The 14,229-nt window shown below is 60.0% G+C and overlaps 2 protein-coding genes across 2 annotated transcripts in view; one reads left to right on the top strand and one right to left on the bottom strand.

The window, feature by feature from the left end:
* Lrpap1 (LDL receptor related protein associated protein 1) overlaps window positions 1-9,220 on the top strand; it is a 37,591-nt gene extending 28,371 nt beyond the window's left edge. The window contains exons 4-9 of the mRNA XM_015481716.2: window positions 2,242-2,366; window positions 3,459-3,579; window positions 4,209-4,367; window positions 6,145-6,227; window positions 7,405-7,581; window positions 8,836-9,220. Coding sequence (XP_015337202.1) covers window positions 2,242-2,366; window positions 3,459-3,579; window positions 4,209-4,367; window positions 6,145-6,227; window positions 7,405-7,581; window positions 8,836-8,898 — 728 coding nt within the window. The 3' untranslated portion in view covers window positions 8,899-9,220. The remainder of the gene's footprint in view (window positions 1-2,241; window positions 2,367-3,458; window positions 3,580-4,208; window positions 4,368-6,144; window positions 6,228-7,404; window positions 7,582-8,835) is intronic.
* Window positions 9,221-13,428: 4,208 nt separating this feature from the next.
* The window catches only part of Dok7 (docking protein 7), a 23,465-nt gene continuing 22,664 nt past the window's right edge, over window positions 13,429-14,229 (bottom strand). The window contains exon 5 of the mRNA XM_048783970.1: window positions 13,429-14,229. This exon is cut by the window's right edge and continues 2,738 nt beyond it. The gene's annotated coding sequence lies outside the window, so the exon portion shown is untranslated.

Raw genomic sequence — 14,229 nt, 5'->3', positions numbered from 1 at the left:
GTCCAGGCCCAAGAGATAGAGGAGCCCAGGGCTCCAGGGAGGTGGGTTAGTGACCACCTTCCCCCCCTTGCTGGCTGGTGTCCTCATTGGGAGTGGCTTCTTCCAGCCTAGTAAAGTCCAGGCCCATGACCCATGTAGGGCAGAGTTTTCTGCTTGGATGACACTGGTCTCTGGTGCCTGGCAACAGCCTTAGTGGAACTCTGGAAGCTGACCCTCCTGAGCACTCCTGGAGAGGTCTTGTCCAGGAGGTGGGTGCTTGCTGATGCTGGCCACTCTCATGGCCACACAGGCCCACTGTCTTCCAGGTGTGGTCTGTGGACCTGCTCTCCATTCCCTGTGCCATGGTCGTACAGCACACCCAGGGGGACTGTGTCATGCAGTGTCCAGATAGGAGCCTGGGATGAGAAATGGGTACAACTGGTAGGAGCACTGGGGAACCCCATCTCCACCAGCTCTGCCCTGGGCACCCTAAGGACGTACCTCACTGAACTGCCTCATCTAGACTGACAGTGGCTCTTTTGGCAAAGCCCACATGGGCTCTGTCCTGAGAGGGATGGGTCCTGCCTGCACAGCCCTGTCTGCACCTATTGTTCACCCCACACACAGCCCACGGCCACCTCAGGAAAGGCCAGACTCCGTGCTCTGTGAGGCCTCCTCCAGCCTCAGCATTCTGGGATTCCACCTGAGGCAGAGCCCAGCACCCAGAACCCTCCTCAGTCCTGGTTGCTGAGCATAGCCCTGGCCATTTACCTGTGGTCAGGAGTCTGGTGGTTCCTGTGCCCTCAGCCCTGAGCCACACCCCACCCTCTTCTCTGGCTTGGGCTGCCAGAGCTGTCCAGGGGAGTCGGGAGTGTGAGGCCTGGGGTGGCTGGGCTCTTCCTGGAGCTGGGAGCAGTGGTGGCCTAGGCCGGTCAGCCGGACCTTGGAGACAGGGCAGGCACTGGCTTTCTGAGGCTGGGGTGGCTGAGCAACCTTTACTTAATCAACATTTTTGTTTGTTTTATTTTTAAAGGCAGGGTCTCCTACCTGTGTTGCTCAGGCTGCCCTGAACTCCAGGCTCAGGTGTTCCTCCCACCTCAGCCTGCCAAGTAGTTTGGGCCTGGCTTAAGTCATTTTTAAAGTCGTTCTTAGAGATAAAAGTTGCATGTGATGGAATCCAAATCTTACCACAGGATTTGACAAGTTTTGCTGAGTGTGTGCCCCAGTCGGACCCACTCACCCACGCCCAGGCAGCTCCTGACCACTGTCTGCAGTGGAGTGAGGCGTCTGTAGGCTGCCTGACACTGAGAGGACCAGGGATCCTGGATTGTAACGCCAGAGTGCTCCTGCTGCGCATGCTGGAGGCCCCCAGCGGCCAAGCTTCCAGACGCATGGAGACCTATGGTCTCCTGTCTGATCTTTGGAAACTCCCTTCCCCTCTTCTGGGCCCAGAAGAGGGGAAGGGAGTTTCCAAAGACCATATATAGGCTGGGCCAACCGGATGGGCTGTGGATTCCAGGGGGGCCTGGCTGGCGGGGGCTTGCCCACAGAGCTGCAGTGGCTGAGTGCTGGCATGTAGGCTAAGGGGTCAGAGCCCTGGCTCTGAAGAGCTGCTTCCTGGGACAGGAGACCAGGCCCCAGGCCCTATTTGCTCATGTCCAGAGCACCAAGCCTATCCACAGTAGGGTCAACTGTCTGGCCTTCCCTGCTGTGTGCTAGTGACCAGAGGTACATGTCCTCATGGGGCAGAAAGACTGATGTACGAGGCCAGTACGTCCCTTGGGCTGGGTAGCAGCAGACATGCTGGCTGGCCTCCCCTCCCAGCTGCCCCAGAATCTGCCAGGAGTTCTGGCTCTGCCTTTCCCCTGTAGATGAGCACATCATCAGGGTTGTCAGGCTCCCTGGCCATTGCCTGACTCCTCAGTGGACTGTCTGTCCTCACTGGGGTTGGTCAGAAACTGGGAAGTACCACCTGTCCTTGAGACCCTGTGGCCAGTGGCCCGTCCAGGCCACACCTGGTTTTCCCACAAGCCACCTCTGTGTTCAGGAGGACGTTAGCAGGGTGTGTCCACGGGAGGAACCAGGCCTGTCCTCCTGATGTTCGTAAGCACTGGGGGCTGGTGTGCGTGCTGGTCCACTGCGTCTTGCATGGCCACCCAGCAGCCAGGGTGAAGAGAAAGCAGGCCAGCGCCGCCCCGGGAGTCTCTGAGATGGGTGGACTGTTGGTCAAAGAACCGTGTGGAGTAAAACCCTCCTCTCTAGTTATCTTGGCCAGGTATGGTCTGGACGGGAGGAAGGAGGCCCAGATGGTGCACAGCAACTCACTCAGTGACAGCGCCCAGGACGACGGGCTGGGGGACCCCAGGCTGGAGAAGCTGTGGCACAAGGTACCCATCCGTTTTTCCATGACCGCTCAGACCTGCCCTGATAGGCATAGGGCATGGGGGGTGGGTCTCGAGCTGTCGCCCTGCAAGGCCCCTGTCCCTTGCATGGCGCTCACTGGGTGGGGCCCCTCAGGAGAACGCAGCTTTCTTGGGACAGTGCTGCTCTTTGTGATGGTTCTCCTCCCTGCAGCTCAGCCTCTGCTTCCTCTTTGGAACATGCCTGTGCTCTCTACAAAGCGATTCTTTTGGCTTATAGCTCTTAGGCTGAAATGTTAAGAACGTGCTTAGCAACGTTATTAAATTGCACAGGTTAAAACACAGCGTGACTGCATTCTTTTCATTTATCTATTCATGGTGGTGCTGGGAATCGAACCCAGAGCTTCTCACGCTAGGCAAGTGCTCTACCACCAAGCTACCACCACCCCGTGGCTGCGTCCTCTGCCTTAATTGGCCTGCAGAGCTGCTGCTGTGGGAATGCCCCTCAGCCTGGTGTGTGTCCGTGCCCCGCGCGAGTGGGCTCTCTGTGCTGTCTAGGAAGGCGGGTCTGCTGGGCTTGGCCTGGCATGCTGTTGGGGCTGCAGACCTCAGAGTCGGGTGCTGGGTGGGGCCAGGTCTTGGGGTGTGATGGTCTGGCTGACCATATCAGGGTGCTCTCTTGCTTTGGCTCCCCTTCCACCCTGGTTCAGAACAGCTTGTCTGGATCACGCTGATTTGGTTCAGGGATTGGAACTCTGCGCCAGCCTGTTGTCCTGGGTTGTGGTGAAGGGGGCAGAAGGCAGATGGAATGGCAAGGTGACCAGCCCTGGGCCCCCAGGGAGATGACTTTGCTGTGTTCACCAGCCACAGCCAGGAGAGGGAGTAGGTGTGGGGGACCCTCCTCAGGGTCCTCCTCTCCTTGCCTGGCCAGCATGGTCACCATGCCCCACCAAGTCTGGGCACACCAAGGAGGAGGGACCGTGCCCAGCAACAGCTATTCTCCCTGGTTTGGGTTTCATTTTCCTGATGTACACACCTGCAAAGAGTCTGGGGGCTTATGGAGAACAGAGGGATGGCACGCCCCACCAGGGGACTTCCTGCTGGTCCCCTTCCCTCTAGGCGAAGACCTCAGGGAAATTCTCCAGTGAAGAGCTGGACAAGCTGTGGAAGGAGTTTCTGCACCACAAAGAGAAGGTGGCTGAGTACAACGTCCTGCTGGAGACGCTGAGCAGGACTGAAGGTACCTTGTCCACCTGCCCCACCTGTGCTGCCACACTGCTCCATGCAGTGACCTGCCCGGGGCCACCCGGTGCCCTTGTCTTAGGTTTCCACCCAGTTTTGTGAATGGAAACAGGTTTGTTGTTGTTGTTGTTTAATATTTTATTAGTTGTTGATGGACCTTATTTTTATTTATCTGTGGTGCTGAGGATTGAACCCAGGGCCTCACCTGTGCCAGGCAAGCGCTCCACCCCTGAGCCACAGCCCAGCACTAACGCTCCACTCAGAAGCAGCTTTGGCAGCAGCTCTGTGGCCACCCTGGCCTCCTCTCCCAGCAAGCAGGCAGCTGCTGCCTCCTGACTGGCCAGGCCTTTCGCCCTCAGAACTCCCCCAAGTAGGGACCCTGAGAGAGAGCACATTGGAGGGCTGGTGGGGCTGTGCCGTCTTGGGTGGCCTCCAGGGCTCTGGGTGCACTGACGTCCACCTGCAGTCACCATGGACCCAGGTGTTGTTGTTTGAAAGGGCCCATCAACTGACATCACTGTCCCCAGAGACAGCAACTCTCCCAGGGGTGTGGTTTTTGGCAACGCAGTGGTCCCAGTGCCAGGCCCTCGGGAGGCCCTCACCAGGCATTATGTTCTGATTCCACAGAGGTTTATGACAACGTCATCAGTCCTTCCGATCGGAGCCAGGTCAAGGACGACGTCCTACACAGCAAGCACAGTGAGCTGAAGGACAGGCTGCGCAGCATCAACCAGGGCCTGGATCGCCTGAGGAAGGTCAGCCACCAGGGCTACGGCCCCACGGCCGGTAAGCTCCGTACGCGACCGGCACCTGTCCACGGCTGCTGGCTGTAGCAGTGGAGGGTGCATCTGGCAGGTTGTGTTCTCAGTGCTTGGGGGACTGGCCCAGGGGCTTGGGGCCCTTGTCACATGTGCTCCTTGACTGTTAGAGAGAGGCCGGCCCAGGGTCCGCTTTCCCAAGCTGTTCCGTAAGCATGGGTGCCTCTGCCCGGCCAGCCCCATCCCTGAAGCGGACTCAGGTGGTGGAGCAGTGGCCCCAAGGCACAGCCCCTCCCAGCAAGCCTGGTGGCTGGCTTGTTGCAGCTCTTAGTGGGGGCTGTGTCCTCCAGGTGGCAGCAGGCTGGCGGCTCTCCACCAGTCTCTTCGTTCTGGGTTCTTGTCTCACGAACCCGAAGAATGGAACCCATAGACAAGGAAGAGTGAATGCTGATGCAAAGACGTGGGATTTATTGGAGTGGGAAGAAAAGAGGCAGCTCTCCCACAGGGCGAGGGACAAGTGGGCTGGCCCTTGGGTGTGCTCATCTAGGGCTCTACGGAACATTGGGTCAGTGCTCTTGGTCCAAGTTCTGTTGCCCAGGTCTTGGAAAGGATCGGTGCTGTTGGTTGACCATCAGTCTGAGCTTTCCTGAGTCTGGGTCTGCCCCCACCTGCATGCTCTTGCTGCATATTGGGCCTGGGGCCAGGGGGCGTGGGTCAGCCACCCTGGTTCACCTTGGCCCTGGCTCACTGAGCCTCAGGCCCATGCCAGTGTGGCAGGCTCCACAAGGCACAGCCCGTGCTCCCCCCATGCCCACCCCATCTGCCACCCCAGGACAGGGGCTTGGCTTCACTGGGACACCACCTGCAAGGCCTCTCAAGACGAGAGGCGGCACCCAGCACAGGGACGCACGTGTCCTGCAGGGCCAGGCCCAGCTCCGCTTGGTTTTGTTCTACTCCTGCCATCTGCGTGCCCTTGGGCAAGAGTGTCACTATCTCTCCCCCACCTGGACACAGCCTCCTGTGGAAGTGATAATACCACCTGGCAGATTTGCCATTCCTGGGTTATTAGGAGCCAGAGGGCTTGGCCACAGTGGGCATGGTGGGTGGTGATGCTGACCCCTGCCCCACGCCCCCCTCAGAATGTCTCCTCGTGCAGCTGCGTCCGGCCAGCTCCTTGGTTTCTCCTGCCCTTGCACCTTGTCCTCCAGCCCTCTCCCCACAAGCCAGGGCTCCCTCGGGTCCTGGGCAGGAAGGTCAGCCGGGAGGAGGAGTAGCAGGCACCATGTGGCTCACAGGCAGGCCAGGTGAGCAGAGGCTGGTGACCCATGCTGGGCAGCTTCACTGTATCCCCAGTGGACCCAGCAGGGTCAAGGAGCCACCTGGTCTGCTTAGGAGCAAAAAGGTGAACAACCCAACCCCCACTCTGGACCTGTCTCTGATGGACAGCCCTGACCAATGCCAAGTAACTTATGCACAGCCCCCAACCCACACTGCCCCTCAGAGGCATCCAGGAGCAGCTGGTGGTTCCAGTCATGGGCAGGGCGGCCCAGGTTCTCAGCCCAGGAGAAGCACCCTTCACCAGGGGCCACATCACAGCCAGTCCTTTGAGTGACAGACCAGGTGCCCAGTGTGCCTCAGGAATGCTCTGAGCGTACCCAGGCTTACGTGTGGTTGTGTCCAAGCCTCAGCTGTGCGCTGACACCAGGCAGTCACATACACGTGTGCACACCCTATCCTGGGGCTGAGCAGGCTCTGTGGGCGCAGCCACACTGCCCCTAAGACAGGTGGCTCCTGCTCTTTTGCAGAGTTTGAGGAGCCCCGGGTGATCGATCTGTGGGACCTGGCCCAGTCCGCCAACTTCACGGAAAAAGAGCTGGAGTCATTCCGGGTAAGGAGGCCCTGCTGTCTGTCCCACTGTGCCCGCTGTGTGCCCGCCTGAGTTCCTGTGTAGGGCGGGGCCTGCATACTCGTGTGTCTGTCCCCACCAGCTCCCTCTGGCCCTCGTCCCCTGCTGACTTCTGCAGCCCTGAGTCCTGGTTGGTGGCCAGGTGGGGCTGTGTGCACATGAACGTGCCTCTCAGGCCAGTGCAGCCCCATGGCCGAGGATGAGCCATGTCTGTGCCTGGGTGGTCTGCCTGGCTGGCCATGCTGTGAGGAGAGGACCACTGGGCACTGAGAGGGGAGGTGGCCCGTGTATCCAGTGGGACAGGGGCTGTGGGAGGTGGATGGGGCGAGGTGTCCAGAGAGGAGACGGTAAGAGGCTGCTCACCAAGGAAGGGGCTCTGGTTCCTTTGAGCCATGGGAAGCTAAGCAACTCGTCACTGTGGGCTGTCCTGGCAGAGCCGCTGCAGGCTGGCGGGTCACCTGAGGTGGGGGACAGGCCTTTGGGAGGGCTGCTGGTGCTGAACCAGGGGGCTTTGGGGGATTGTGGGGGCCCATGGGACTCTGTGTCATCTGAGTGTTCGGGACGTGTTCCATGTGTGCACCTGGGGTGGGGTGGCTAGGCCCAGAGGGGGGACGACTACCAGCAGGGAGAGTGGTCATGCCCACCTGCCCTCGTGGCCCCGGGAAGAGCCCTTAGTTTCCGCGGGAGAGTCGGGTCGGTCACCCGTGGGAGAGGGCCTTGGCCAGTTGGAGATGGGTAGGGTGACCAGGATCTGGGAAGATGGTGCAGGAGGGGTCGGGGGCTGCAGGGAGGGAGGGAAAGGCACACGCAGAGGCGACCGAGGAAGAGCCCAAGCACCAGGTGTTGGTCTGCAAATGGGCCTGGGGTCAGTGCAGTGAAGAAAGTGCAGACGGGGACCAGAGACCCAGGGTGACACCAAGGTCCTCGAGGCCATCAGGCTCTGGTGGGGCATCCCTCTCCTTTGGAGACCCTTAGCTGTGGCACCGTGGCCGCTCCCGCCCACACTGCCCTCAAGCATGCTGCTTCATGACTGCCGGCCACAGCAGCCTGAGCCACTTCCTGCGATGACCCGGCTCCCAGTGGGACCATCCTTGCCCAGAGACAGGCCCTCAGGTGCCCAGGGTCACATTGGAGAAAAGTGAGTGTCAAAACCTTCCAGGAGGAGCTCAAGCACTTTGAGGCCAAAATCGAAAAGCACAGCCACTACCAGAAGCAGCTGGAGGTCTCACACCAGAAGCTGAAGCACGTGGAGAGCTTCGGCGACAGCGAGCACGTCAGCCGCAGCAGGGAGAGGCATGCGCTGCTACAGGGCAAGACCCAGGAGCTGGGCTACAAGGTGGGTTCCACCTGGCCTGTGCCTGTCAGCCCACGCAGGGCTGCCCCCACCCACATGGCCGCCCCCCACAGGCTACAGGGCAGCTGCCCTGAGAGGCCTCAGGAACCCGCGTGCATGGAGCCTGGCCTCCTGGCCCACAGAGTGCAGGCCCTTGCTGGTGCGACCCAAATCCGCCACTGCTGTGTCCTGTCCAAATCTCGCCACACTGGGGCGAGACTGGGATGGTGCTGGAGGACCACTGGTGGTGGACCCACAGAGCAGGCACCTTCCTCCCCCAGGAGCCATTCCCACGGGACACCCTGGGCGAGCTCAGTGAGCAGGGACGCAAGGTGGTGTGGGCACTGAGGATCCAGCACCAGGCCCCACGAAACCAGGAGAGACTTTGCCCAGGGAGTGGGGCTCAGGCTGGGAGGGGACCTTTTACTGCCTGCAGGGTCTGAACCACAGGGCTGTGCTTCCTCCTCAAAAATCGGCAAAGCCTGAGAAGTTAAGTCATGCAGAAGTGCCAGGAGGAGGGGGCTGAGTGGGGAGGAGCCAGGCGCCCAGTCACCGGTGCCCATCGCTGCCATCTGAGTGCAGGCGTTGGCAGAGGGCTCGCCTGCCAGGTGCAGTCCTGACTTCCCTTCCTTCCACGGAGGGCAGTGCGGCCTTGGCTAGGAAAGCCTGTCACCAGCCAGGCCTGGCAGCACACACCTGTGTCAGAGGCTGAGGCAGGAGGATCATAAGTTCAGGGCCAGCCTGGGCAACTCAGGGAGCCCCTGGCTCTAAGTGGGTTGTGGCTGTAACTCAGCGATAAGCACTTGCCTGGTGTGTGCAAGGCCCTGGGTTCAATGGCAGCACACAGCCGTCAGTTGTGCTGGGGACGCCAAGAGGAGACCTTCAGCCAGGACTGATGCTGAGCCGTGGCGGGGGACAGCCAGCAGGTGGGGCTCTGTGCAAAGTGCAGATCCCTGGGCCTGGAGGCGGGGGACGGTCCTGAGGGCCCTTGTAGCAGTGGGTCCAGGGTGAGCTCACCCTCCGTGCAGACGCAGCCCACCACAACGTCTCCCACTCAAGCTTTTAAGAACAAGGTGGACGCTGGGAAGACCTATTCCGCTTGTCAGGATGGTCTGCTTCCTGGGGGCACGAACTGGACAGTGTGTGATGAGGAGGGCAGGGCGCGGGCGTCTCTTCAGTGTGCTCCTGGGGTGCGCAGTCGCCCTGGGTGTGGCACTCCTGCCCTTCTAGTCCAGCTGATCATGTCCCTGTTTGCAGGTAAAGAAGCATCTGCAGGACCTGTCCAGCAGGATCTCGAGGGCACGGCACAATGAGCTCTGAGAGCGGAAGCCCCCTGAAGGTGCCAGGGCTGTGGTGGCATCGCCTGCATGGACAGACTGGCCGTGATGATGGCAGGCTGATCCTAGGTGCCGTGGCAGGGAGGATGTTCCACAGGCCCAGTGGAACCAGCGTTCTCCCTCCCACATCTGGCCTGGCCTCTGGGTGGATGCCTCCTGTTGTCTCAAGCAGAGGTGGCCATCATCACCCTGGATAGGACTGGAGTCCAGCAGCCAGTTGGACAAAGGTCTCGAGTGCTGCTCGGTGTGGTCTGCATCAAGACCCTGTGACTCTTCCCCTGGAAACATGTACAGAGTCCTGAGAATCAGAGTGTGGTGTGTCCGTCCTCCCATCGTCGCCTGGTCTCGAGGTTTGTGGCCACGCACTGGCCAGAGCCAGCATTGCTGCACTACTTCAGCACTTCCCCAGGGCCCTGGTCTCCTCCTCCTCTGGCCCAGGTGGCCTCTGCTCCCCAGGTCTCTGCAGTCACTCTCCCCCCGTGCCTGGCATGGTTTCGCCTTTAGAGTGGAGGTTCCAAGGCAGACGGCAGAGGAGGAGCCCAGGATCCAGGAGAAGGGCCTGAGCCTGTGGCCAGGGTGGCTCCTTCTTCCTCTCACCTCTGCAGCCCTGGGGACTTGGGAGACCCTGACAGGTCCCCATACCCAGCTTCAGGGGGCGTGGTCCCCGTATTTGAGCCTGGAAGAGGCTGGCTGGGTCTGGCAGTGGCTAGGTCTCAAGAGTTGAGATCTGTCCCTCTGGAGGGTCATTTAGTCACGATTTGTAAGAAACAGAAGAGGGCGAGCCCGCAGGCCAGAGCACACAGGTAGCAGGGCAGAGCGAGCACAGCCCCCGGGCCTTGGGCAGTGCATAGTCTGCTCACCCACAGGTCCAGGCCAGCTGGGTGTGTCCCCCCAGGAAGTGCTGGGTAACAGGCTGCCCAGAGACCTTGGCAGCATCCGAGGCCAGGAGGTGATTGTCTGCAAGGTCTCCACATCTGCCTGTCACACTCAGGGCCAGCCACATACTCAGGTACCCAGCCAGTGCCCCACGTGCAGAGATTGGCCCTCGTGGGGTTCGCAGTCCAGGGTGTGGGGGTGCATGGCCTGACAGGGCTGGGCCTGGGACGTGGAGGAGCCAGAGGACACCGGGGTCAGTCTGCCCTCTACAGAGCCAGCAGCAGGGGGCTCGCGTGCCTTTGAAGTGTGCAGGAGAAACAGAAGCTGCTTCTCCACGGCTGCTGTCCTACAGCCCCGCCACGAGGGTCAGCACTGTGGCCATGTCCTTTTTCACATTCTGAAAGAAGGAAAGCACACCAGAGTGCACGCACACCTGGGCGGTCTCCCAAAGGGTGTGTAGAGCCTCCTCAGCATGAGGCTGCCCAGGTGTTCGCTCTCTTCTTCTGTCATTCTGACAAGATTTGCCAAGGAGCTTCGTCTTGGGTCTCCAAGTGGTCGGCATAAAATGCCCCGTGTCCGTAGTGAAGTGCTGACCGTCGCCTGTGGGTGGGGCCCATGGACTTCTGCTCCTGTTACCACTGAGACCCCTTTTCCTTGCCTGGTGCTGTCTCTGCTCTCCTTGCCTATGGGTCTCCGATGGAAGCGTGGCCCCTCGGTCAGGATGTGGAGGCCGATGCCCCAGGGACACACCCAGCAGAGGAGCGTCCACCTGTGCACATGGAGCTCTGAGCACTGGCAACTCCCCTGCCAGTGACCTTCAAAGTAAGCACAGCTGCTGCAGAGGTGAGCGCATAGGTCACACCCTTGGGCCACTGTGCAGTTCAGGAAATCTGAAGCCAAATGACAGACACCTTTAGAAACTGAAAAGGCCACGTGGGTCAAAAAAAAGATCACCTTTGAAATTGAGAATCTCCTCCAGTGGCTGTGGTGCGCACCGAGGAGGGAGGACCTGGGGTCGACACTGGGAGGCCACCAGCCTCAGAGGCTGTGAGGGAAGGGTCAGTGCTGGGCGGGTCACGGGGACTGACTCCCACTGGAGAAGCCATTTGCCACAGCAGACGATTCACATCTGGGGCAGTGGGGACCGTTGGGGGCAGGGGCAGCAGGAGCCCAGGGAGCTCCCTGTACCAGGACTGGGCGTCCTTGCTCTGAAGGTGCTCTCTGTCCAAGCATACACAGGCTCTGGTCCTGCAGGCCATCAGGTCCCAACCGGCCTCAGGCGAGAGTCCAGGGGGGGGCCTGACCATAGGAGGCCAGGATCTTCTGGGGGTCAATACCAGACCCCTCCCCCACCCTGGGTGTGAGAGGGAGAAGGGCGTTTTAACAGGATCTGACCAAGGGCCCACCCCAGCTGCCCCTGGATAAGCGCTACTCACTTGTGTAGGAGCCTTGACACAAGCCCAGCAGAGTGCTCTTGGCCGCCCTGCTCTGCCACCCTGCAAAAATAACCCTCGAAGAGTGACCTGGGTCCAGCTTCCCATCCAAGCCCCAGAGTAGCTTCTCATGGATCCTGGGCAGCCACTCCTGGTTGGAAGTAACAGAAAGCAGCCGGCCCTGCTGTGAGGACTGGCAGGGAAGGCCAAGCTGCCGCTGACCCCTGCAGTGTCCATGGTGGCCCGTGATCTTGCTGGCGATCATAGACGGGACGTCCTGGAGGGTCTGCAGCCCCAGTGGCCCCTCTAGACTGCAGAAGAGAGAGAGGAAGCTCTGGACTGAGGCCGAACGTCCCAGGGAATGCAGCTGGGAGTGTCTTGGGGGAAATTTAACTTTGACCGTCCACAGAAACCACGCGAGAAGGGTCCTGATCTAGTGAGACGCACGTTCACAGGAAGAAACCCAAGCCCAGGGAAAACTAAAACTGGGTCTCATCAGAATTTAAAATCTCTGCTTATCACGAGATGTTGAGAAAGTGGTGAACTAGAGACTTTGGACACGTCCACCGCCTGAATCTGAGGGGACTCTGCCTACGCAAAGGCCTCTGCAGCTTAGTCTTCCAGATGGACAGGGAAGCACACAAGCCCTTTTCCATGTCCACGTGGCCAGCACCGCGTGAAAAGGCGCTGGGTGTCAGCAGTTTCTGGGGGGAGGCAGTCCTTCCGGTCACCACAGCCCTGGGCTGGACGTGCCTGGACGCAGCTCTCTGGTGCCATGTGCATAGTAGTAGGAGTCTGGAGACTGGGCCACTTGAAGATCAAATGCCGCCCTCTCTGTGACCTGCAGTCCACTGTGGCACCCAGCAGCCTGCTCGTGGTGGCCAGAGCTTGGTGGGTGGCCTGCTAACACGACAGCCTGGACGAACGTCAACATTTGCTGAGCTGGAAGAAGTTACCACGTCTCCAGCAGTGGGTGCCAACGCAGTGGTACCCCCAGCATGGGTATTGGCCAGGACGGTGCACAGAGACTGGCAGGTGGTAAGTCCCAACTGAGGAGGTCTCGGGTCGGTGCACCCGTGAAACTAGGAGGTCATAAGAAGTGTCACAGAGTCAGCTCTGAATGTTCAAATGCCTGGAAGAGAAAATAAGGTGCTCCGAGGTTAGAGAGTAGGGGGACGGTGTCACCGGAAGAGCCAAGGACAGGCGAGTGAGGCTCCAGAGGGCAGCCGGGGACCCCGGGGCCTGCACAGTGGATTCCAGAGGGTGGAAGTCAGACTGACAGGTCACTGTGGAAACAAGTCTCCAGAATGCAAGGTCCCGGGTAGCATGAAATCGCAACTGAGGGTTTGAGAGCCGTGGAGGCGAAGACCGTTCCCAAATAACAGGAGGGGAGAGCTCCAGGCCAGCTGTCAGGACAGCACTCATCCTCACAGTGACCCCAGGGGTTCAAGGACAAACTGCAGCCCAGAATGGTGCCCCGGCCAGCAGTTAAGGGTGTAAGGAGTCAGATTGTATTTCCAAGCAATCTCAGACTGACCCACGTACCATGTCTTGGTTCGCTGCTCAGGAAGTGCTCCCTGAAAGACAAGTTTTGGGGACCCACTAAAAGGAAGCCCACCCAGGAGAGGTCATGGGCCTCCGGGGCCTGGAGCAGCAGTGCAGATGGCGCCCAGGAGCCTGGAAAGAAGAGCAGGCTGCAGAAGAGTCGCAGGGCAGGTTGTGCAGACCACCTTGGGGGGCCACACCATGAGAGGGCAGCGAGCGTCAGCGTGAGTGCGTGGGAACCGCTCTCAGGGGAACATGCCGAGCAGCAGAGGGGCACAGTGCCTGCCTGAGTCACAGCGAGCACACAGAGCAGGGCGCCACCACAGGGAGGCCGACAGCACCAGGCCAGGGCTCCCACAGGCCGTAGCTTGGACATGTTTATATAGTGACAGATGCAGATGCCAGGGAATCGTGAAGCCGCTGGACGTGGGAGCGGGGACTGCTGACTCTTCAGTTCATGAGAAAAATACCTGATTACAAGACACGAGCAGGCATGGTGGCCATGCCTGTGGCCCAGGAAAAGGAACGGGGCTGGGAAGGTGTCTCGGTGGTAAGGCACCTGGGTGAGTCTGGGGCCAAAGCACGCGCACGGTAACAAATCTCACGATCAGCGGGGGTTTTGTTTGGTTGGCTTTTAATTTTGTTTTGGGGCCTGGGGATTGAAACCAAGGGTGCTCTACCACTGGACTACACCTATTTTTTGAATCAGGGTCTCAAAGCTGCCCAGGTTGGCCTCAAACTTGAGATCCTCCTGTCTCTACTTCTCGAGCTGCTGGATCACAGCGTGGCCATGGGCCGGCTCAGGTTGTCCCTTGGTCCAAGAGGGCACGAGGCAAGGGAGAGGACGTCCCGGCCAGGGAGTGCTCCTTCAGCTCCAGCCTCTGCAAACGTGCCCCGCCTCGCTGGCTGTGAGGACGTGGAGGTCACCTTGGCCCTGATGGCAGAGCTTACATGGACCTAGTCTTTGGGAATCTCCCATGCTCTGGTGCTGTCCACGTTTACAGTCAGCTAGGAGAACAAAATCTGGCAAAAATCTAGGAAAGTCCAAGATGTCAATCTTCCCAGCCTGGCAGATCCTTCGCACACCCATCTGGCCCTGCAGGGTGAGCTGCCTGCCCACATGGGGCAGGCGCGAGGAGGTTCCACACAGCTGCCTTGTCTGCAGCACAGAGCACCCGAGTGTCCAGGCCACGGTTGCACCTGAGCCCGCATAGAGGACAGGCCACAGGCCTGCTCTTAGACACCCTCATCGTGGGTCTTCAATCCACGTGAGACAGTGGTTACCTGGAGCGGCATGGGAGTGAGCTGCCCTAGGTGTAGCTGGCGGTCACCACTGACGGGGCTAAGACACAGCCCCTCCCACTCCCACCAGTTCGCAGGGCCCTGAGCACGTTCTTTAGACCCGACTCTCTTGCTCACGTTTGTCAGGTGAACCTCCTTCCCACCCACCACCCCCAGCA

The sequence above is a fragment of the Marmota marmota genome, unplaced genomic scaffold (assembly GCF_001458135.2).
Source record: "Marmota marmota marmota unplaced genomic scaffold, marMar, whole genome shotgun sequence".
Lineage (NCBI taxonomy): Eukaryota > Metazoa > Chordata > Mammalia > Rodentia > Sciuridae > Marmota > Marmota marmota.
This window is presented reverse-complemented; position numbering and strand designations above follow the sequence as displayed.